This window comes from Vicugna pacos, chromosome 25 (genome assembly GCF_048564905.1).
Source record: "Vicugna pacos chromosome 25, VicPac4, whole genome shotgun sequence".
Taxonomy (NCBI): domain Eukaryota; kingdom Metazoa; phylum Chordata; class Mammalia; order Artiodactyla; family Camelidae; genus Vicugna; species Vicugna pacos.
In genome coordinates this window covers 24533828-24558890 of record NC_133011.1, presented here as the reverse complement: position 1 = coordinate 24558890, position 25063 = coordinate 24533828, and the positions used below count along the sequence as shown (strand labels likewise).

The following is a 25063-nucleotide window of genomic DNA, read 5'->3' as shown; positions in this document are numbered from 1 at the left end:
GATAAAAATCAGTTTTACACTCCAAATGTCTAAGAGTTTTACAAAGAGCTTGCAGTGTATTTGTATACACTATATACCAGGAGGCCCCAGGGAAATTATGGAGCACAAGGTGACACTGTGTGGCCTTCTTGACAAAACATACATAAGACCACATTCAGGCCAACAATGAGGATAACCTTAAAAGAGGAAAGGTAACTCATGGAAAGTGTAGTTTGCCACCTTGGAATGGGTATGGTAGGGAGAATGGACTTTGTCTTCTTGATGAGTTACAGAGAGAAACATAGGTGTGATTGCAGGTACCATGTGTCTGTTCTGGGAGTAAGCCTGCCTGGTTTGAATTCCAGCACCACCACTTATTAGATAAGTGATCTCAGTTTCATGCCTTTCATATTCATCTTGAGTCTTAGCCTACTCCTTTTCATCACTATCTCTAATTTTGTTTACATCCCATGTCACCTTTTTCTTACTGAGTTCCCAGTGTGTCTGTTTTCAGATTGTGAAACTAGCCATTTATGGCATGTTACCAAAAAACCTTCACAGAAGAACTCTGATGCAGAGGTTACATCTTTTCCCAGATGAAGTAAGTAAGTAAGTCATTGATGGTGTTTACCTAAATTTTCAATTAAATATTTTGTTATCTTAAAATAATTACTGTACTTATTTTCAGTAACTTTGTTAACTTCTGAAATTTTTTTTGCCTTTTATGGTGAACACACTATAATAACAGTTGCTTCTATTTTAAATCATAAAGTGAGCTATCATTGGACTAAAAATCAAAAGGCTATAAGTCTATGTTTTCATTTTAGTATCTGCTTTCTTTGAAACAGGGAACTATAATTAGAGCCCCTGTTAAATTGAGGGTGTTCCATGATAATTTCATGAACTATAAAAAAAATACGAATTTAGTTTAGTTTTTATGTGACCTGTTGCTTCTATGAATCGTGGATTAATAACCTAGGTTTGATTGTTAATTATTTCCCATGATTTAACCTTAGAATACTTATTCCACTTAGAATTTGTTCAACTAAATAGTAGTTGGAAAAAAATAAACATTTTTGCTTGTAACTCTTATACTGATGTAAGTATTTAGCTTTTTCTCTCTAGTATAATATAATGAAACACTAGAAATTCTATAATAAAATAGTTGAATCCAGGCTCTGGAGTCACACTGTCTGGATTTGAATCCTTGCCCCACCATTTACTGATTTCATGGTCATTATTATCTCTGTATTCTCATCTGTGAAATGGGTGTAATAATATTACCTATTTTATAAGATTGTTGTAAGGATTAGATGAGATAACCCTTGTAGAGTCTTAGACTGGGCCCTGGCGTCATAAGTGCTAGTCGCTGTCAATACTGTCCTTACAGTGCCTACTAGAGAAATAATGTAGAATTCATTCCAGAATGTCAAGTTACAGTAACTGTGCAAGATATTTGTATGTTCTGTTGTTAGCTTAAATAATGCATGAGTAAATTATTGATGGTTTTATCAAAGTGGCTAAGTTATTACCTTTGCTTTGTATGAATGAGTAGAATAATTTTCCACTATTCATTTTACCTCTGAGATATTAAGTATGGGAGCAGTATCATCATAGAAAGGTAGATGACCTTGGGTATGAAATGACAAGAATTTTAAAACACCTATTTCTGATTGTACTTTCACATATTTTTAGGAACTAACTTCTAAAAGGCACACAAAAAATAGTAATATTGTAGTATTTTTTTCCAGGTATAATGTAAATTACTTAAATTTTAGTCTATGAAATAAATGAGCCCATTTCCCTAAAAATGGATTGCTGAGTATTCAGAAGCTTGACAACACCTTTTATGTCATGACCATGGGGAAGCAGTCACCCAGGCATTGCTGGTAGGAGTACAAAATAGTGCAGCCCACAAGGACTCCTGGGATTAGGTAACATTTAACAAAATACCTACAGAAGAAGATTCATGCTTGATCCAGCAATCTCTTTTATAGCAATTTACCCTGAAGATATACCTACACAAGATTATTGTTTCCATGTTATCTATAATAGTAAAGTAATAGAAATAAATGCTTATTTCTTATTCATAGGAAATTGGTTAAGTTACGCTATATATGTTCAGTTGAGTACTATGCAGTTATAAAAAAGGAATGACATTGTTGTGACTTGATAAGTAATGCTTTCTAGGATATACTGCTAAATGAAAAAAACCAAAGTGAAAAAACATAGATAGCATACTGTCTTTTTTATGCATTTATACATGTGTCTGTTTACATATATATTTATTTATCTATCTGCTTTTTTGCATAAAGAAACACGAGGAGAATAATGAGAAAATGAAGTTGGTTACTTACTAGATCATAGGCATGAAAAATAGAAGGAATAGGGAAGTGAATGAGATTTTTGGAGAACACCTTTTAGGTTATTTTATTTTCCTTTAATTTTTTTTATCATGTTAAGATTTTATATATCCAAAAAAATACCAGGAGAAGTAAGCACAGCTAGTGCCCAGATCTTGTTTCATAAGTGCCATTCCCTATTAAAAGGAATGTGGTTCTCCTTAGGGAAGAGGTTGATTCTAGGTCAGGAGCAGAGAAAGAACAAAGTTATTTTGGAATATACACATGCACAAGATTATTATTTCTGCCTTGTTTATAATAGTAAAGTAATAAGTAACAGAAACCAAGACAGTGCTCAAAAACCACTGGAGATACATCAAGAGAACATAGGAGGCAGCTTGAAGTGGTGCCCACTGACCAAATGTGGGACTGTGTTAGCCTTGAAATGAAAGGTCATAATGATAGATTACCTTGAATAAAAAGCAAAACTCTTTGAGCCCACAGTGTTAGTCCAAAATTTATTTTTAACTTGTAATAATTTTCCTTCACCTTCTGGAGAAGGAAAAGCTCTTCTTTTTCCTTTCTTTTTTTTTTTTTTATGCATCATCACCTTTATTTATTTATTTTGATATATAATGTATTAGTTTCTGGTGTACAGCATAATGATTCAGTTATACATATATATATATACACATTCTTTTTCATTATAGGTTACTACAAGCCATTGAATATAGTTCCCTGTGCTATGCAGTAGGACCTTGTTGTTTATCTATTCTGTACATAGTAGTTTGTATCAGCCAATCCCAAACTCCCAATTTATCCTTTCCTCCCCCATCCCCCTGGTAACTATATTTGTTTTCTGTGTCTCTGAGTCTTTCTGTTTTGTAAATAAGTTTGTTTGTGTCATTTTTTTTAGATTCCACATATAAGTGATAGCATATGATTTTTTTTTCTGACTAACTTCACTAAGTATGATAATCTCTAGGTCCATCTATATTGCTGCAAATGGCATTGTTTCATTCCTTTTTATGGCCGAGTAGTATTCCATTGTATATAAATATAGCACTTTTTCTTACCTATTTATCTGTCCATGGACATTTAGATTACTTCCACATCTTGGCTGTTATAAAAAGTGCTGCTATGAACATTGGGGTGCATGTATATTTTTGAATTAGAGTTTTCTCCAAATATATGCCCTGGAGTGGAATTGCTGGATCATATGGTAAGTCTATTTTTACTTTTTTAAGGAAACTCCATACTATTCTCCATAGTGGCTGCACCAATTTACATCCCCACCAACAGTGTAGGAGAGTTCCTTTTTCACCACACCCTCTCCAGCATTTATTATTTGCAGACTTTTTGATAATGGCTATTCTGACCAGTGTGAGATGATACCTCATTGTAGTTTTGATTTACATTTCTCAAATAATTAGAAATGTTGAGCATCTTTTCATGTGCCTGTTGGACATCTGGATGTCTCCTTTGGAGAAATGTCTATTTAAATTATCTGCCCATTTTTTGACTGGGTTGTTTGATTTTTGGCATTGAGCTCTGTGAGCTGCTTATGTACTTTGGAAATTAATCTCTTGTTGGTCACATCATTTGCAAATATTTTCTCCCATTCCATAGGTTATCTTTTCATTTTGTTAATTCTTTTGCTGTGCAAAAGCTTGTAAGTTTAATTAGGTCCCATTTGTTTATTTTTGTTTTTATTGCCATTACTTTAGGAATAGGTCCAAAAAAAAATTGTTGCAATTTACGTCAAAGAGTGTTTTGCCTATGTTTTCCTCTAGGAGTTTTATAGTATCTAGTCTTACATTTAGATCTTTAATCCATTCTGAGTTTATTTTTGTATTTGGTGTTAGAGAATCTTTTAACTTCATCCTTTTACATGTAGCTGTCCAGTTTTCCCAGCACCACTTACTGAAAACTGTCTTTTCTCCATTGTATATTCTTGCCTCCTTTCTTGTAGCTTAATTGACCATATATGCATGGGTTTATTTCTGGATTTTCTATCCTGTTTTATTAATATATATGTCTGTTTTTGTGCCCATACCATACTGTTTTGATTACTGTAGCTTTGTTGTATCATCTCAAGTCAGGGAGCCTAATTCCTCCAGCTCCATTCTTCTTTCTCAAGATTGTTTTGTCTCTTTAGGGTCTTTTGTGTTTCCATACAAATTTAAACATTTTTTGTTCCAGTTCTGTGAAAAATGCCATTAATAATTTGATAAGGATTGGATTGAATCTGTAGATTGCCTTGGCCATTTTAGCAATATGATTCTTCCAATCCAAGATCATGGTATATCTTTCCATCTTTTTATGTTGTCTTCAATTTCTTTCATCAGTATCTTACAGTTTTCAGAGTACAGGTTCTTTGTCTCCATAGCTAAGTTTATTCACAGATATTTTATTCTTTTTGATGCAATGGTAAATGGAATTGCTTCCTTAATTTCTCTGATAGTTTATTGTAAATGTATAGAAATGCAACAGGTATCTGTGTATTAATTTTGTATCCTAAAACTTTACTGAATTCCTTGCTGAGCTCTAGTAGTCTTCTGGTAGCATCTTTAGGGTTTTCTACATAGAGTATCATGTCATCTGCAAACATCTTTTCCAATTTGGATTTCTTTTATTTCTTCTTCTCTGACTGCTGTAGCTAAGAATTCCAAAACTATGTTGAATAAAAGTGCTGAGAGAAGGCATCCTTGTCTTGTTCGTGATCTTAGAGGAAATGCTTTCAGTTTTTCACCATTGAGTATGATGTTAGCTGTAGGTTTGTCATATATGGCCTTCATTATGTTGAGGTATGCTCCCACTATGCCCACTGTCTGGAGAGTTTTTGTCATAAATGGATGTTGAATTTTATCAAAAGTTTTTTCTGCATCTACTGAGATTATCATGTAGTTTCTATTCTTCAGTTTGTTAGTGTGTATTACACTGATCAATTTGCGGATATTGAAAAATCCTTGCATCCCTGAAATAAATCCCACTTGATCATGGTGTGTGATCCATTTAATATATTATTGGAGTCAGTTTGCTAGTATTTTGTTGAGAATTTTTGCATCTATGTTCATCAGTGATATTGGCCTGTAATTTTCCCTTTTTTGTGATATCTGTGTCTGGTTTTGGTAACAAGGTGATGGTGGCCTCGTAGAATGCATTTGGAAGTGTTCCTTCCTCTGTAATTTTTTGGAAAAGTTTTCAGGTTAGGTGTTAACTCTTCTCTAAATGTTTGAGAGAATTCACCTGTGAAGCGATCTGGTCCTGTACTTTTGTCTTTTCGGAGTTTTAATTACTGATTCAGTTTCAGTACTGGTAATTGGTCTGTTCAAATTTTCTAGTTCTTTGTTCAGTCCTGAGAGATTATACCTTTCTAAGAATTTGTCCATTTCTTCTAGGTTGTCCATTTTATTGGCACATAGTTGCTCATAATAGTCTCTTATGGTCTTTTGTATTTCTGTGGTGTCAGTTATAACTTCTCCTTTTTCATTTCAATTTTATTGATTTGGGCCCTCTCCTTTTTTTCTTGATAAGTCTGACTAAAGGTTTTTGTTTATCTTTTCAAAGGACCAGCTTTTAGTTTCATTGATCTTTTCTGTTGCTTTTTTAAGTCTCTATTTCATTTATTTCTGCTCTGATCTTTATGATTTCTTTCATTCTACTAACTGGGCTTTGCTTTGTTCTTCTTTCTCTAGTTGCTTTAGGTATAAGGTTAGATTATTTGTTTGAGACTTGTTCCCTGAGGTAAGCTTGTATCACTGTAAACTTCCCTCTTAGCACTGCTTTTGCTGCATCCCATAGGTTTTGGATCATTGTCTTTTCATTTCCATTTGTCTCTAGGTAGTTTATTTCCTCTTTGATTTCTTTAGTGATCCATTGGTTGTTTAGTAAGATATTGTTTACCTCCATATGTTTGTGGGTTTTTCAGGGTTTTTCTTGTAGTTGGTTTCTAATCTCCTAGCTTGTTATGATTTCAGTTTTCTTAAGTTTAACCAAGGCATGCTTTGTGGCCCAGCATGTGCTCTATCCTAGAGAAAGTTCCACGTGCACTTGAGAAGAATGTGTACTGTGTTGTTTTCAGAGGGAATGCTCTATAGATGTCAGTTAAGTTCTTCTGGTCTCATGCATCATTTAAGGCCTGTATTTCCTTGATTTTCTGTCTGGATGATCTGTCCATTGACGTAAGTGGGGGGTTAAGGTCCCAACTGTTATTCTGTTACTGTCGACTTCTCCTTTTATGTCTGTTAACAGCTGTCTTATATATTGAGGTGCTCCTATGTTGGGTTCATATATATTTATAATTATTATATCTTCTCTTTGGATTGACCCCTTGATCATTATGTACTGGCCTTCTTTGTCTCTTGTAACTGTCTTTATTTTAAAGTCTGTTTTGTCTGATATAAGTATTGCTACTCCTGCTTTCTTTTGGTTTCCATTTGCATGGAATATCTTTTTCCATCCCCTCACATTCAGCCTGTATGTGTCTGTAGCTCTGAACTGGGTCTCTTGTAGACAGTATATATATGGGTCTTATTTTTGTATCCATTCAGCCAGTCTATGTCTTTTGGTTGGAGCAGTTAATCCATTTACATTTAAGATAACTATCAATACATATGTTCTTATTGCCACTTAGATAATAGTTTTGGATTTGTTTTTGTAGGTCCTTTTTTCCCCCTTTCTTTTGTTCCCTTCTCTTGTTATTTGATAACTGTCTTTAGCATTATTTTTGGATTCCTCTTTCTTTTTTGTGTATAAGTTATAGATTTTTGGTTTGCGGTTATCAGGAGGTTTTGGTATAGAAGTCTATATATATATGATTGTTTTAAGCTGCTGATCCCTTAATTTCAAATGCATTTTAAGTATCTTTCATACACTCCTCCCCTCACAATTACTGGTTTTGATATATTTTACATCTAATCATTTTGTGTATCCTTTAACTGCTTATTGTGGATATAGATGATTTTACTACTTTTGTCTTTGAACTTCCCTATTAGTTTATGGATGATTTCCTACCTTTACTGTATGTTTGCCTTTACTGGTGAGCTTTTCCATTTCATAATTTTCTTTTTCTAGTTGTAGCCTTTTCTTTTCTACCTGGAGTAGTTCCTTTAGCATTTATTGTAAAGCTGGTTTGGTGTTACTGAATTCTTTTAGCCTTTGCTTATCTGTAAAGCTTTTGATTTCTCTGTCAAATCTGAATGAGAGCCTTGCTGGGTAGAACATTCTTGGTTGTAGGTTTTTCCTTTCATCACTCTAAATACATCATGTCACTCCCTTCTGGCCTGCAGAATGTCTGCTGAAAAATAAGCTGATAACCTTATGGGAGTTCCCTTGTATGTTGTTTATTGCTTTTCTCTTTGCTGCTTTTAATATTTTCCATTATCTTTAATTTTTGTCAGTTTGGTTACTACGTGCCTCTGCATGCTCCTCTTTGGCTTAATCCTGTGTAGGGCTCTGTGTTTCCTTTCCCAAGTTAGGGAAGTTTTCAGCTCTTACCTCTTCAAATATTTTCTCAGGTCCTTTCTTCCTCTGTTCTCTTTCTGGGACCCTTAAGATGCAAATATTAGTGTGCTTCATGTTGTCCCAGAGTCTCTTAAAATGTCATCTTTTTTATTATTATTATTCATTTTTCTGTTCTGCAGTAGTAGGTCTTCTGGCTCACTCATCCATTCTTCTGCCTCATTTAGTCTACCCTTGGTTCTTTCTAATGTATTAATCATTTCAGTTATTGTGTTCTTCGACTCTGGTTGTTCTTTATGTTTTCTATCTCTTTGCTAAAAACTTCTAACTTCTTGCTCCGTGCATCCATTCCTCTCCTGGTCCTCACAGTCCTTATCCTTAACTCTTTCTCAGCTAGGTTGCCTATCTATCACTTAGTTGTTCTTGTGGAATTCTGTCTTGTTTCTTTGCCTGGAACATATTCCTCTGCTGCCTCATTTTGTCTAAATTTCTATTTGTCTTTTTCTGTGTGGTAGGTTAGTTACATTTCTCAACTCTGTCTGAGATGTCCTGTGTGTCCCAGCAGTGCACTCCCCTCTCATCACCTAAGGGCCAGCTGCACCTTTCATTCCTAATTTTACATTGATTTTGTCCATTCTCCCAGTGGATTCCTTTAATAGTGGTGAAATTTGGTAAGTTCATTTCAGTCAAAATTCTATTCAGTTCAGCAGACATTTACCAGGAACCCACTATGTTTCAAACTCTCTTGCTGAGTGAACAGTTGGCAACTTTTGAAATTGTCCGTGCAAATTTGTAAGGATTTTTTTAATGGCTTCCCAAGGAAATATTCATAAATGTTCATGAATACCAAACTGGCAGATAGACTTCTTTAGTAAATAAAAAATAAGGTCCCCTTAACAATATTTCATATTTCCAAGAATCCTCTGCATGTTCTGATTCTGTGTAATACTTGTATATTTGAATATACTGGGGAAGGGAATTTAAATATTTTTAAAATGCTTTTCAGTGAAGAAACATTGTCAGTAGAATTTATTATGTTTGTATATGTTGATAGTGACCCAACATATCCAAACCATAATTTTAAAAAGTCATTTTAAATTTTTAAAAGTATTTTTAAAATTTTGCCATATTACATTTTAAAATATACTTACAGTGCAGTAGAGCTCAGTGATTCTTTAAAGCTTTTTTTTTTTTGGTGGGGGGATAATTAGATTTATTTATTTCTTTCTTAGAAGAGGTACTGGGGATTGAACCCAGGACCTTGTGCATGCTAAGCATGTGCTCTACCACTTGAGCTATACCCTCCCCCCTTTAAAGATATCTTTAAATTGTATTTTGATTCTTAAGACACATTGATTGGTTAACACAATGACTTTTTGATGCCCTGTCCTTGCCTAGATATTTGATTCTCAATTACACTGTTGTTCTCTGCAGACAACTAATTTGCTGTATAATAATCCCTTTTTTTTTTAATGTTTGGGAACACACTGAAGTGAAAAGAGGGACTTATATATACTATCCCTGTGGAAATACCCCTTAAGACACTTCCATGTTAGTATCTTACTATGATTTTGATAGTCTCCAAAATTAACTTATCACCCAGATCCATAATGCAGTTCCCTTTCCCTTAGTCCTGTGCTATGAGCACATATATAAATGTTAATTCTTTTTTTTTTAAATATACACCATTATCTTTTACGTAGCTAGTTTTTCAAAAGAAATATTTCCAAAACAGCATTTTTGTACACTTTTTAGAGAATGAGTTTTTTTTTAACATTTTTTATTGATTTATAATCATTTTACAATGTTGTGTCAAATTCCAGTGTTCAGCACAATTTTTCAGTCATTCATGGACATATACACTCTCATTGTCACATTTTTTTCTCTGTGAGTTATCATAACATTTTGTGTATATTTCCCTGTGCTATACAGTGTAATCTTGTTTATCTATTCTACAATTTTGAAATCCCAGTCTATCCCTCCCCACCCTCCACCCCCCTGGTAACCACAAGTCTGTATTCTCTGTCTGTGAGTCTATTTCTGTCCTGTATTTATGCTTTGTTTTTGTTTGTTTGTTTGTTTTTGTTTTTTAGATTCCACATATGAGCGATCTCATATGGTATTTTTCTCTCTCTTTCTGGCTTACTTCACTTAGAATGACATTCTCCAGGAGCATCCATGTTGCTGCAAATGGCATTATGTTATCGGTTTTTATGGCTGAGTAGTATTCCATTGTATAAATATACCACATCTTCTTTATCCAGTCACCTGTTGATGGACATTTAGGCTGTTTCCATGTTTTGGCTATTGTAAATAGTGCTGCTATGAACATTGGGGTGCAGGTGTCATCCTGAAGTAGGGTTCCTTCTGGATACAAGCCCAGGAGTGGGATTCCTGGGTCATATGGTAAGTCTATTCCTAGTCTTTTGAGGAATCTCCATACTGTTTTCCATAGTGGCTGCACCAAACTGCATTCCCACCAGCAGTGTGGGAGGGTTCCCCTTTCTCCACAGCCTCTCCAGCATTTTAAATGTTAATTCTTTATCACTCCCTTTATTTAGTCCAGTTCCTGTTCTTTCTTTTACGATATCTCTCAAATATATGCTTTCCTCTTGAGTTTTCTTTTTACTACCCAAATTCAGACTTTTTCCTATTTTACTTTTCCTTTCATTTTTCTGAACATTTGGCTATATGTCCAGAGGAGAGTAAGTAGTTTTGGGCAAAGGAAGTATTATTAATAAAGGTACCAGGATTTGAGTGTAGACCAGTGCATGAAGGATGAGGAGGCTGATGAGTCAGAAGGCAGGGGGATGTATGGAGAAATGAAGTTGGAGAGGTGGGCTAAGAGGGAGGACCCTGGTTTAGCTAGGGAGTTAGAACTTTCTCCTGAGAGATTTTTAGCTAAGGAGTGACTTTTCAAAAATCACAAGCCTTTAGAAGCCATGGTCTTCTTATTTTCCCTTACATACTGAGCACTGAGTGTAATTTCTGGTTCTTAGAAGGAGTGCCATAAATGCATATTGGCTAAGTGACTCAAAGATCCAGCAGATTTTCACTTTCAAGTTATTTTTGGCAACAGCATGAATTATGAATTGAAAAAGGTTGTGGCACTGGAAGCAACAGACCTTGTACATGCACTCATGAGATGAAAAATCATGAGAATAAGCCAAGGGAGTGCCTTTTTGCTGTTGAAAGGATAGGAATAAATTGAACAGTATTTAGAAAAAGTAGAACTTAGTGACCAGATAGATGTCAAAATTGAAGATGTCTAATTTATCATCAGAAATGTTTGTCAAGATTAAAATAGAAAATGTATTACTGTAATGAGATTACTTATGTCATTGAGAATTTTCACAAAGTTTTAATTTGAAGATTGTATTGTTTTCCTCACTTTATAAACATCCTTTTGTTGTTAATACTTACTAAGTATTGCTAATGTATTACTAAGGAATATATTTTAAGTTAAGCCTGAATTTTTATTTAACTTAGGACATACCAGAAGATATTCTTAAGAATTTAGTGGAAGAACTTCCTCAACCACGAAAAGTGCCCAGACGTCTCGATGAGTACACACAGGAAGAAATAGAGGCCTTCCCAAGAGTTTGGTCTCCGTAAGTCTTTCTTTTTTTTCCTATCTTTGTTTTTGTTTTTTTTTGTTTTTTGTTTTTGTTTTTTAACCTGAGTTTAGTGTCTCCTGTTTTAACCAAATGATAAGATCCTTGAGGGTGGGAAGAATGAACTTCTTTTCACTCCCTTGGATGCTCTTTGCACCTTCTACCTACAAATAAACTCTAGGTGGAGATGGTAGAACCAAACCAAAAGTCTCTAAGTCTTAAGACTTTGTTAGGTAAGTGCAAGGATGCTCATAGGTGCCTATAATTGTCAGATATTTCGTTTGGGGTGATATAATTTGGATTGATTATAGTCTCGTGGAATGATAAATGAATTGTCCTTACCTAAAGCAAAGTGATTCTCCATTTTCCAGATGGCTTCACTAAGCCGAAAATATGATCTAGTGAAAGTCATTAATTCTGGATACTTACAGATAGTCTTGATCCAAATAGAAAAACAAAATAAAAAACACTTTCTGGTCCCCTGTATACGATTTCCCCTATCTGTGATCCAGACAGCTGCTTGGATTTGACATACTGCTCCCACCTAATTGTTTCCAGGCTCTTTATAGCCTGGCTCCTTCCTGTCTCTTCAGCTTAAATTCTTGTCACTTCACTGTACTGGTCTAGTGATAGCAGATTAAGATTGGCACCCTTTTTAATGCAATTTAACTCTTCCCTGACTTTGTTCTGCTGTTATTACTTCTGCCTAAAACAACGTGTCTCTCACCTCATCCTCTGGGATAACTCTTACTTATTCTTTAGACCTTAGTTCAGATGTCAGTCTCCTTTAAGAAGGCTCACCTAAGCACCCAGACTAAACTAGGCACCCAGCCATCTTCTTCCATAGCACCTGGCATGTAGCTCCTTCCTGACCACATTTAGTCCTGGTCTTACATCTTGTTCCATAAGGCTGCATCTTGTTCATCATTGCATCCCAGGGTGTAGAACAGTACTTCATGTAATAGGACCTTAGAAATGTTTACAGAATTTACACAGTAAGTCTAGAGGGAACCACACATTCTCATTGCTGGATCTACAAAAGACAGCTCATCTTCCCACAGGATACCACCCACTGTCTCAGAACATCTATATCGCTAGATTGGCTCTTTGGCCAGATAGGTTCGTGAAAATCTAAGCTTCCCCAGAATTGCCAGTATGTCCAAGAATTCAATCCTTGACTCTCGTTGCGTTTGTATGTAAGTTCACTCTTTCCACACAGGAGATGTTTTTAGGGTATTCTTTTTAAATCTTTTTGAGTTTGCTGACTTGTATAAAGGTTCTCCTTTACTAAATCTGCAAATAATGAGCAAAATAATATTATTAGTGATCACTTTACAGTTGCCCAGCACTGTGGTAGGTGGTTTATGTGCCTTGTATCTAATTCCCTCACAGGCCAATTAAGATAAATATTTTGTTCCTATTTTTAATACTAAACCAAAGATCAGCTGGTTTATAATACAGCCTGGATTTGAACCTAACTGGATCTGATTTCAAAACCTGTGTTCTTTCCACAGAAACACACTAATTCATTAATTTATTTATTCAATAAATACATATTACCTACCTCTTCTGTGTAAGACATTATAATAAGTACTGGGGAACACACTGGAGAAATTACATTAAAGCAGTTTTTTAGTTTAGTTTTACAAGTTTTTCTTGAGTTTATACTAGATGCTATACCTTTTGGTAGATGCCTGGAAGAAACAGGTGATGAAGCATTTAAAATGTAACTTCCTCCAGAAGTCCTTCCTGTAATCCTTGAGCTGGGTTAGGCCTCCTTTATAGGGTCCGGTTGTACACTTCCCTTTTCTTTTACTGTGTTTACTCTCATGTAATTAAATATTTGTGTGATCATCTGTTTAATGTCATTCCCTTACTAGGCTCCAGGAGGGACCTGCAGAGTGTCTTGTTTAGCAGTGAGCACAGCGACTGGCTCACGAAGTAGGCACTCAGCAAGTATTTACTGAAGGAGCAGATGAAGTAGAATGTCCTTTTATCATCTTTTATAAACGGAGCTAGAAATAGTCTTTAGTAAAGTGAAGTAAAGTCTTTAGTAAAATTCTCCAATTTAATACTAATTCTTCATGTTAGAATTAATGAAATTGACCAGCTTTGAAAACTTGGTTTTATTATTTTTGTTTCCATTCACTGTATCATCTGAATTAACCAGCTGCTTTTCAGTTAATATCAAATGCGGGATTAAGAAACTATGTGAAAACTTGAAAAAACTGATTTTATGGTATCTGCTATTTTTATCAGCTAATTATCAGGATACATTCTCTAAAATGAGGAAGTGCATTTTCTATTATTCTCTCATGTTTTGGTTTTGATTGCTTGACAGTGACATAATCATTGACCAGAAACTGTATGTTATGTGAGTAGATTTGATTCTAACAACTAAATTAAGTGTGGGGTATTTTTCTCTTTTCCTTGGTTCCTTTTTAGGTGTCTGTTTAATAGTTTGCCTTCTTGGCTAACCTAAGAATTTTTATTTCTTTTTATTTAAATTTGTATTTTTATCCAGATCATATAGATAAATCAGTAGTTTGTGAAAATAAATAATTTTAAAGTTTGTTTCAAATGCTATGGTAATTACAGTTATTCTCCACTTTAGCATCTGAGAGATGAAGCTTCTGAACTCCTTTGATAAAGTTTATTTTTCCTAAAGTGTAAAGAAATTCTAATTAACTTGTTCTTAAAGATTTACATGTCATTTATTCAAAACATATCCAATGTGCCTTTTCCTTTTTAAACTACATAGGACTTATATTTATTCTTAAAACTAAACCCACATAAATACAGAACGTTTTTCTAGAAAGGTGTTATTCTTTAAAAGAGATGTGAAATTTGCAACAAATTGAAATTAATCCCTAATTTATAGAAACCTTTAATTAGCTTAAATTTACCACCCTGGAACCGATCCTTTCTAAGAATTCACATAATGTAACAGACAACATTTACTTCAAACATAATACTTTTTGTAAAGTAAACTCAGGCATTCAATTAAAAAATATTTTACTTCTTGTGATTTAAGAAGTACTAAACATTCATTGTAGAAAATAAGATACAAACATAAGGAAGTAAATTAATTTCCCCTTACTTAACATTTTGATATGTTAACTTCCTATTTCTTTGTGCTTGTTTTGTGTTGTGTGTATTTTACAAATTTGGGAAACGTGGTTTTCTATAAATATGATATCACTGAATATTTTCCCAGTTATAAGGTTTTTTTCCCCATACGCATGATGTTTAATGGCTGCAGGATATGAAATTTTATTCTGTAAATATAAGTATGTCATATCTGATTGTCTTATAGAAACTCCAGTGAACTTACGTTCCTAACTAAGACAGGTGTGGTACTTTTTTTTTTTTTTTTCAGCTGGAAAACCAAATGTGCTATTTAGCCAGATATGTGATCAAACACATATTATGCCTGTGGAGTTACATATCATAATTCTTACAGCGTATTCTAAATAGGTTAAATTAGCAGTATAATAATATAATAACCATTCACATCAAATTATATTTAACATTATTAGAGTGACAGAGTACTAATCATTTTACCAAGTGATTGCTCATTCATCTAAAACAAATTAAGGGTGACTGAGTGCCTTCATTATGTTAATGCAATTAGAAAGGGCTTTTCTATAATTATTTTTAATGAAACTTTTAGAGAAACTTAGAGCCACTTGATACATTTTTGAGTTACTTTTCAGGAATGGATTTTCCTGCCCTTTCTTTTCATTCCAAGTTTCCCTCTGGCAGGAGTATACAGCAGACACCAGGCTTTCCTTAGTGATTATTAAAGTTGTGCTCTTTTCTCACTAGTAGCCCATAGCTACACAATATACATTAATTTATTTTCTCAAAATAACATGGGTATACACTTCCTGAAATTTGAGGATATATAATGGTAGAGGTGTGCCAGTTATTAAAATAAATTATTCAATATTTTATTCTCCTGCATATTAGAGCTGACATTTATTTGTTTGTTTGTTTTTTACCTTGGAACACATGTGACCAGGAGAAAATATACATTTTGGTATCAACCAAAAACTTACTTTTTAAGAAATAGATGATGCTTTAGTTCAGGGCTATCTCACAGAACTTTGCACAATGATGAGTATCTGAGCTATCGTCTAAGACAGTAGCTACTAGCCTTGTGCAGTTCGAGTACTTCCACTGTGGCTAGTGTGGCGGAGGAATTGAATTTTTAATTTTGTGTATGTAATTTGAATTGACATTTCAGTAGCCTCATGTGACTATTGACTACCTGGTTGTTTACCATATAATAAAGTTCTAGTATAAAATATTATATCCATTAGAATCACAGTTAAAATATTTGACTGCACCATGCAAGGCAGTTCCTTGACAACGGGACTCCTTATTACCGATAGATTTGCCTTTATGAGAAAAAAATTTTTTTCTCCTTTTGAGAAGGAACCTGCTTAAAATATGCTTTTGTTCCACGCAAAATAGCGAAGCCAAGAGTATAATATTCCTTTGGATGTAGTCATTGGAATTTATTCAAGATAAATGTGATGGTGAACCTGCAGAGACTTGACTGAAACAGATGTACCTGGATTGCACCATAAATAAATAGACACAAAAATAGCTTGCTTTGGTTTTTGTCTCTCTAGCAGTAAAACCTAACATATAGCATAAAAACGTACATTTTGTAATTGCAGCTGTTATTAGCATCTGGTTCATTATAAGCTCTTTAGCTTTTCTGTTTGAGATGAAAAGCTTTTGAGCAACAGTAATAATTGTCAAACTAAACTTTGAATCCAGTAGGTGATTGACAAAATTGTTTTAATTAAAAGCTACCATTGTTGGGTTTTCTTTTTTTTAACATTTTTTATTGATTTATAATCATTTTACAGCATTGTGTCAAATTCCAGTGTAGAGCACAATTTTTCAGCTATACATGAACATATATATATTCATTGTCACATTTTTTTCTCTGTGAGCTACCATAAGATCTTTTATATTTCATTTACGTTGTTTTACATCACAACAATTATATTCTCTCAGGGCTAACTTCAGCATACTTTAGATTTTCTTATGCTAGTTGTTTATTTTTAAAGCAATGGTAGAAAGACACTGATATTTGAGGAAACTATAAATTTTATTTTATAACTAAAATAAATCCATTTTCTCGTATGAGAAGTTTTGTCTCTACCCCTCACTTCTTAGTGTGTATAGTTGGTGTGTTAGTCTTTTTTTACATCTCTTGGATACATAAATTGTGTCAGAATATGTTATGAAATTGTATTTTGTGTTTCTTGATGGTACAAAGGAAATGCATTTGCTGTGTGCAAGTGGTGATTGTACAGTGTGCACTTAGAATATTTCAGAATGTTTCTCAAAGGAAGAACAGCAATGTGGTCTCTTCTTCATAATTCAGTTGCCGGAGATTGTAGCTTTCAAATGGTCAGTATATTTTAATACTATCAATAATTACTTCCGTAATCATTGCAGTTTTGCCAACACATTACAAAACCACACTAATCATGGAAACTATAATTGCTGTCACCGTAATGAGAATTCTTCATTATGTAGGGTAAAAATAAAACGTGGTGCATTTGAAACTTATTTTTTTAATTTTCATTTTTACAAAATTCTGTAGGAGAGCTTTTCTTAGGAAAAACTAGGTATGTGGAAAATTTCAACTTGAATTGCTTCACGTTATCCACAGAGTGATGAAACAAAACCAAAAAAGAAATGTATTTTTTTATTCCTAACTCGTTAAATCAGTAATGCTTTATTTTAAGCATAACCCTCACCTCAGTCGAGAAAGTAAGTGTGGAAAGTTTCAGCATCAGTAAATGCTTGAAAACAGATGTTTATGATGAAAACCTACGTTCCTGGTTTAATACTCAAAGTGTGCTATTAGGAGTGTGCCTGCAAAGAGAGAGGGTGGCGAGGATGAAAGAGAGGAGGCATGAAGACAACCGTGATTGGCTCTGAAATTGTCTTTGCTGAAAGTAGGAGTAGATTTAGGGAATTTAATAGTTAATTCACCCAGCTCTGTAAAATGAAAGCAGGTGCCAGAAATGATAGCCCTGAGAAAGGGTGAGCATCCTGGCTAGTCTGTAGCTCTATATGAAAGCAAGGGTTTCAGCTTTGTGCTTGCCCTCTGATGTAAAAGCTGTTCACCGCCCACCCCACCCCCAACCTGCAGATTTTCAGTTTTGGTTAAATGAGTACCCTGAAAAAAAATCATTTTCTCTATGCCTTTATTAAATGTGCTTCAAATCAGAGACCTACAGACAGTGGAGAAGGATTTTTACCTTTTCAAAACCCATAAGGAAATGGGATCTGGATATCTTCAAGATTTTCCATAGTTGTACACTAGTCTAGTCATGGGGCATTTTCCTGTAAGATTTAACTTAATTTGCTACTCTTCACAGTCAGAAGTTATTAGCTGGACTTGGGGAGCAAGTGTGCGTTCCAACTTTTCCATCATTTCAACCAGCTCAGCATTGGCTTAAATCATAGACCTCAGTATTTCCAATCTTGAATTTTGCTCAAATTAAGCATTCTACACTATACTGTTCTTTTGGAGATGAACAGATTAGGACTGGTTGCTGAAATAAAAAGCAATCTCTATTTGAACAACCAAAACCAAATCATTTACATTTCCTAACCAGTAAAGCTTATGAATTAACAGTAATAATTGAAAGTAACAATAATTCCTGTTCACCTTAATTGAGAAAAAAATTTGATTAAAAAAATTTTAACAGTCCTGTGAGTTTAGTGTTTTAAAAAAGCACTGTTGAACTTTTTTGCTCAGGCTGGTGATACAGTGCCTGGGGGAATTCATACAAAAGCGCCCTTGCTCTGCCTCACTGTTACCAGTACAGCTGGCGTCTTTAGTTCGGGGGATATGTGATGTGAGCAGATTTCCTGGAATGGTTTCTTCTAAATAATTCCATTCTTATGGTGGAAATGGCTTAAAATTCGATCATCCTGGTCTTTTATATTCCTTAAATAACGTTATTCCACTATCCAAAGTTTACTCTAGTCTTTTAAATGTTTTGTTGGTGTAAGCATTATACTGAGAAGTATTACTTAGGAGTGGAAAGACAAAGTCTAAGGAGAATAAAATATTTTTGAGATTTACTACACTTAAATTATGCTTAATTTCATGGACTTACAGCAGAACTTTAAATGCTATTTTTCCCTTGGAAAATAACTTCATCTTGATGGGATGAATAATATTAAGTGCCTGTAATTGAACTGTGACATAAACCATGTGTTTTATAGCTTTATGTTTAATTTTATTCACAAACCAAATGTATTTTTCTACCATTTTATAATGAAAACTAAGATCTCTGAAAAGATTTTTCCTGAAGTCAAAGATTCTTTTATAGAAATATCCCCATTTCAAGATGATGTAGATGTGTTGGCCTGTGTCATTTTTGTGTTCTGAACTTGAATCTTTGCATTTTTGAGATGTTTGTTTCATTTTAATGAGTGGCAGTGTTGTGTTTGTTTAATCTAATGAGTGGCAGGCAACATTTTGCATAAGGATGTCTATGGTAAAGGATTTGCCATAGAAAACAGAGAAATTATGTGAGATGCAGCGTGGTTTTAACTGTTTTTGAACAATCACAAGCACCATAGAATACTTCCTATAGCTCATACAAGCCTTTTTTGTAAGTTCTGTTCCCTCATCAAAAAAGTGGCATTATTTTTCAGATAAAGTTTTCTGTTGGTGACAAGTATTAAGTGCAAAATGAATTGTTGCTGTAGAACATTTAATAGCTATGAAAATTTGGCAGTTTAGAAAATGAATTAAAGAAAGTCTTCTGTGGGCTAATTCTTTGAAGATTCTTTCATCTCCCAAGTATACCCTAAGCATGTGTATGAAAGCTTCAGACTTCTAGCTTTCACTTCAGAGGTCACAGTGTGTGTGTATGTGTGTGTTCTTCTGTTACAAAATGCACTCTCTAAAGACAGGACTTTGTCTTGCTCAGTGCGGTGTCCCACATGCCCACTGCTGGACTTGACACTCAGGAATCTGTGCTGAATGAGTGAATAAATGAGTGGAATCTTATCTCCCTGAAAGAGGAATGGACTTTCAATTCATGGAGTGTGGTAAATTCATATATATTGGTCTTTGCTTATTTAAATCTTGCTTAATAACTATAGCTAAAATAGAACTTTATCTCAACAGTCTGCGACTTAGTGCAACCATGATAAACCCAATTTTGGATGCTTTATATTACATATAAAGAAAAAATCGTGCTAATTTTATTAAAACATAAGTTATATTTCTATCAAGGATTAAATTTTTAAAAAATGAATAGGTATTAGCTTTCTATAATAGCATTTGAAATGTGTCTTCAGAGTTTTCCTGAGATTCTAAACACTATTCTAAAATGAAAACTGTTACTATTTATAAATAAATTAAACTTGTATAATATTATTGTCTATTTTAAAACTTCATGATTTGTTTGCAATGAAACAGTGACAAAGAACTGTAGCAAATATAGACTATAAATTCACCCATCATCCATCTGGCAAAAGATCAAGCCATCTTATTAAACTTCATTAAAGTTTCAAACAACATTTACACATCTGTATAGTCGGAAAAGCAATATACCAGATTTCTTGGTGCCAGATTTCTTGCTTTTAAAAATTATTTAATCTAGTAAAGAGATTATGTAGATATAAACATAAAATAGGATAAATATATAAGCAGCATAATCTGAGAATTCATTCTAATTAAATGTAATATTGCTGTCTGTAGATTAGCAAATTTTAAAGAACCTAAATACAGTGACATCTATGCAGTTACTAAAGCTACAGTTTGATGTCTCTTTAATGATAGATGCCAGAGGAATTTTAGTATCTAGCCTCTGTAGATGTTCATCATAATTTAAAATTACTGATATATCAGAAAAGCATAAAGCTGCCTGTTAATGAAGTCCTCTGGTGGGGAAAGAGCCAGAAGGACACTAAATAGCAATTTGAATCATCTCTAGCTAATGTGCAAGTATGTTACCTTCTGTCAGGCACAGTATAGTTTTAGAAATTTCTTACTAAAAGTGCTTCTTTTGCTTCTTCAACATCTTCAGATAGCTGTCTCCTCTGTCTTATGAATAGCTCTGTCGGAGGTCTGAGGTGAACCCTTGCTAGTCAACGTGTGGTCCGTGGACCAGCATTGCATCCCATGGGAACGTGTTAAAAATGCAGCATCATGAGCCCCTTTACAGACTACCTGAATCAAAATCTGCATCTTTACAAGAGCCCAGGCGACTTGTACGCCCACTGAAGTCTGAGAAGCACTCAAGGACGTAGCCCTCCCCAACCCTTTCTCATGTTATCTTGGATTGCCTTCTTTTAGCAGAAGGGAATCAGCAGTCCAAGGGTGCTGCGTGTGTGCCTGCTTTCATTTGTGTGGAGAGAACCATAGAACCATATTTAGTGTAAAATCCTCACTTTTCCCTACAGGGGTACCTCCTGAAGCCATGTAATATTTTTAATTGCATCCAGTATGAGTTGATGTTTCTAGCTAGGCGAACATCTGAAGTATCTAGTCTCTTGGCCATAATACCGTTTTTCTCCCTGGGAGGCAAATTAACTATCTGCAAAAGACCCCAGTGAGGATAGGATGAGTTTGCAAACAAAGTGGCATTTTCAAGGCAGTCACTTAAAATGATAAATATCTTACAAGCATCCACTACATGCAGGATACTGTGCTAATTGCTGAAATTATAGGATGAATTGTGCTGGGACTCTGCCTTCAAAAGGAACCAACAGCCTAATAAGAGTTATGTAGAATAGAGTGGTGCTTGCAAGCACGGGAGTCAGAAGGTCTGCTCTAGATCACTACCATCCACTTCCTAGCTGTGTATCCTTAGACAAGTCACTCAGCTCCCCTAAATGTCAGTTTTAAGAACTGTCAATTGGGGTTGATACCAGTGGCTTTCTCGCCATGTAGGTGGGAGGATAATATGAGATAGTGCATGTGAGGTAGTCAGTATTACTTCATGGCATCTAGTAAGCACTCAGCACTGTTATTTACGTAACTGAGGGCAAGTATAGTTTGAGAAACACTGTAATAGAAGTACACGTGAAGTTCTCTGGCAATCTCAGTGAGAAGAGCCCTGCCTAAGTTAGAAAGGAAGAGCTGTGGAGGGCTTCCCAGGACATGTGATTTTGGGGGTGGACTTTGAAGAATTAAGCAAAGATAAGAAATATTCCAAGCGGAGAAAATTTCAAGTACCCAAGCCCAGAGCTGTGAAAGTTTATCTGGGCAGAAGCAAGTCGTGTAATGTGAACAGAACATAGAGGGACAGGCTGTGGGAAAGCATGACAGAAGGGAGAACTGGGGCCATGGGAAGGAGGGCTCTGTATTGAATTCCAAGGTGTTCAAATTTGACAAAGCAGTGGAGTGGAGGGCTAGTGATTCGTAACTAGGGCCACATGTGTAAGTGGGTAAGAAAGAATCTGTTACAGACCCTCAGATGACTTTCCCTTCACCCCATTTCTCCTAAACTCCAAATCCTAGTTACTAGCTGCCTGCCACGTCCAGACTATCATTCAGAACCAAGATCCTTCCCTTCGGACTCTATTCTCCGGCCTAGATTCCCTCTCCTGAAAACACGAGCAGCGTTGCCGCTCACTGAGTTCTTCAAGCTGAACATTAGCATCATCCTTGCACTGTCCTTTTCCAGAAGCTCCTCCTCCTGCATCATCTCCCTGGCCCCTTCCCACCCTTTCTCCTGACATGTTACTTTTGTGCTTCTTAAACCCTGGCCCTGTCCTTTCTTCTCACTCATCACTGCAGCAGCCTTAACAGAGCCCTCATCTTCATCCTCCTCACTTCCTGCAAAACATCTTGAAACAAAATTGAGGTTTATTGCCTTCAGGTCACTGTCAGCATTTTTTACATGACAGTTGACCCCTCCATACACATTTCTTATTTAACTTCTAAATTCCATTAAAAGGTACTTTTGTTATCTCATTGTTAGTGAATTAACTTTTGGTGTGAAAACAACCAGACTGTGACTAAAGCACATTTAATTTTATTGAGGGGAATTGCAGAGACTTCTTGTTAGGACTTCGTGTTAGAAATCTTAGAAGATTTCTTTCCAAGGGCATCACCACTGCCCTTTTGTAATTATGTGAGCCAGCTGGACGGGAGAATAAATCGTTGCCCTGGTGTCTCCTGACTGGGAACTTTGATTGTACTGAGTCAGCATGAAGAGCAGAAGGGTACACTCTGGAGCCCCTTTCAGCTGTCATTTCAGACTGTTAGTTCCCAGACCTTGGATGCAGTTTTTACATTTGAAAAGAGATTTCAAAAACAGCGACAAAGCACTGCAGTGTCTCTTGTTCTAGAATGACGAAGTGGTGAAGTATATTTGGTTAGTTTCCCAGATCAGTGCCTGTGTTCCTCAGAGTTAAATAATTTTAAGTTGTAACGTAGTTCATTTACTTAGTTACTAGACTCTTGGCCTTACAGCTGGGCTATCTGGTCTCTTGGATGTTTATTTAAGAAAACATGCTATAAATGTAGAAAGGGACAAAGTAAGTTTTTTCAGGGCAAATGGTTCATCTAGTTCTTAAAAGAATTCAAATTTGAATATTTTTATAGCAGTTTCAAAAATACCTTTTTAGTTTACTTATTTCTAAATTCCTTTCAAAATTTCCATAGCAGCTTAATACCTACAAATAAACTACTATGTGTAAAAGGTAGCAGGACACATTTTATAATTCCCTATTTAACGTTTCTCTGAAAGTGTTCTTTAACTTACTACTGGAAGCAACTTTCAGGTATGATTAATCCTACAAATATATAAGTGAAGAAAAGACCCCTTATATGTGTATAATAAATGTACAATTAAAATATCAAATGGATAATGTTTATAAAATTTATTTTGTATATTACAATGAAAATTAAATTTAGCATATGATAATACAAATAGGTTAATTACTTAGATTTTGCCATTATTAGGTAGATCTGTATCTTTATATGTAATCCTTTCTATTAAAAGGGCTTTTGAGAAATTGAATTCACATTTTTAAGTTACTAAATACATTCATGCATAGACATAAGGGGGGATCTATATTTATACTCTCAAAAAGAACTTGAGAATTGTCACTTAACTGTTCTACTTTGTGATGATTTGGCCTTAAAAGTGTTTTTCAAAGATTTAGATACAATATTTATCTTGGTGAACTGTTGCTTTCATTTTAAAATGGAAAAATAAATCTTCCTTCATCAGGCAGGAGAAAAGGAAATAATGATTCATGAAAAAATAAATTTTGATTTTGTCTTTCAGACCTGAAGATTATCGGCTGTAGGAACAAGAAAATAAGTGTGGTGACTGAAACTTCTTCCTGCTGAGTTTCTCCTGCCTGCAGGGCAGCGTGAAAGAGCTGCTGCCTTTTGACAAGAAACCTGTTACGGGCGCTGGAAGTGGTGGGGAAAGGCCAGGAAGGGGGACTCCTTCTATGGGAAGTGTCAATAAAATACATTACATTTTAACAGAATTGTTTTATTATGATAATCTGATTTGAATGTTATAAATGATAAGAATACCACTGCTTGCTTGGTTAACTATTGAATTTCGCATTTAATGAAAAAAGCAAACCCTGAATAGCATTGCAGTTCAAGTTGCCAAGTGCCTGATATATCTGCACATCCTTCAAGTTCCAAATGTCTGTTCTTGTCACCTGGGAAAACAAGCCCCACCTTCACTTTTCCTTTCAGTGCCTACTTTATCTAACCTCCCATCCATCTAAATTCATCCCTCCAGCTCAGTAGGATAGAGTATTTCCTGAGGTTATTTCCAAAATGCTTCATCTTTCTCTGTGCCCCACATAGCCTGTTGGTCTCTGGGACACCAAAATAACAAAACAGTGCCTGTCTGCTCCCTAGAAATCTCACTGCCCCACCTGTGATGCTGTTTGCAGACCCCCACCCTGTGTCCATCTCTCTCTTGCTGGCTCCTGTTCACTTCTGTGCTGGGCACTGAGACTGGGCCACAGGGATCAGTATGTCCAGCAAAATCTCTTCTCTGGAAATTAAGATGTTGAGACACTGTATTTGGGCATTTTTAACGGTAGTTTCTCTTCTCTTGCCCTAGCCAATCAAGGAGTGAGTTTTGGATCATTTTTCCCATTTATTCGGCAAACACTAAGTACCTGCTCTATGCCAGGTGCTGGGAAAACAAATCACATAGGTTTTCCCCCAATACCTCCGCGCCCCTCTAAAGAGCATACTGGCCACTGCAGGGTGGAAAGGAGCTGTCGATAGACTTGTAAATAAGTGTTCCTGAGTGTTGGAGGTACTGATAAAATGATGTATGAGCTGTGATATAAGTACATTTAGGGGAAAATAGTAACTAACATTACATACAAAGTATTGCTAGTAAGCACCAGCTAATGTGCCAAACACAGCTGCTTTGTATAAATTAATTCATTTAATCCATACATCAACCCTGTAATATATATAGTTACCCTCCCCATTTAGAAATGGTCACACTAAGGCAGCAAGAAGTAACTTGGCCAAGGTCACAGAAATGCTAAGTGGTAAAGTCAGGATTTGAACCCAGGCAGTCTGGCTCAGAAGTCCATAGACTTAGCCACCGCTAGATGAGAAAAAGTATGTTTCACAAATTCTGTAACAAAGCAAGTACAACCACG

General features: G+C 35.2%; 1 protein-coding gene across 1 annotated transcript in view; it reads left to right on the top strand.

Annotated features, from left to right (window-relative positions):
* The window catches only part of MRPL13 (mitochondrial ribosomal protein L13), a 39375-nt gene extending 15400 nt beyond the window's left edge, over positions 1 to 23975 (top strand). Inside the window, exons 5-7 of the mRNA XM_006211422.4 lie at positions 494 to 580; positions 11274 to 11395; positions 23698 to 23975. Coding sequence (XP_006211484.1) covers positions 494 to 580; positions 11274 to 11395; positions 23698 to 23719 — 231 coding nt within the window. The 3' untranslated portion in view covers positions 23720 to 23975. The remainder of the gene's footprint in view (positions 1 to 493; positions 581 to 11273; positions 11396 to 23697) is intronic.
* Positions 23976 to 25063: the final 1088 nt, after the last annotated feature.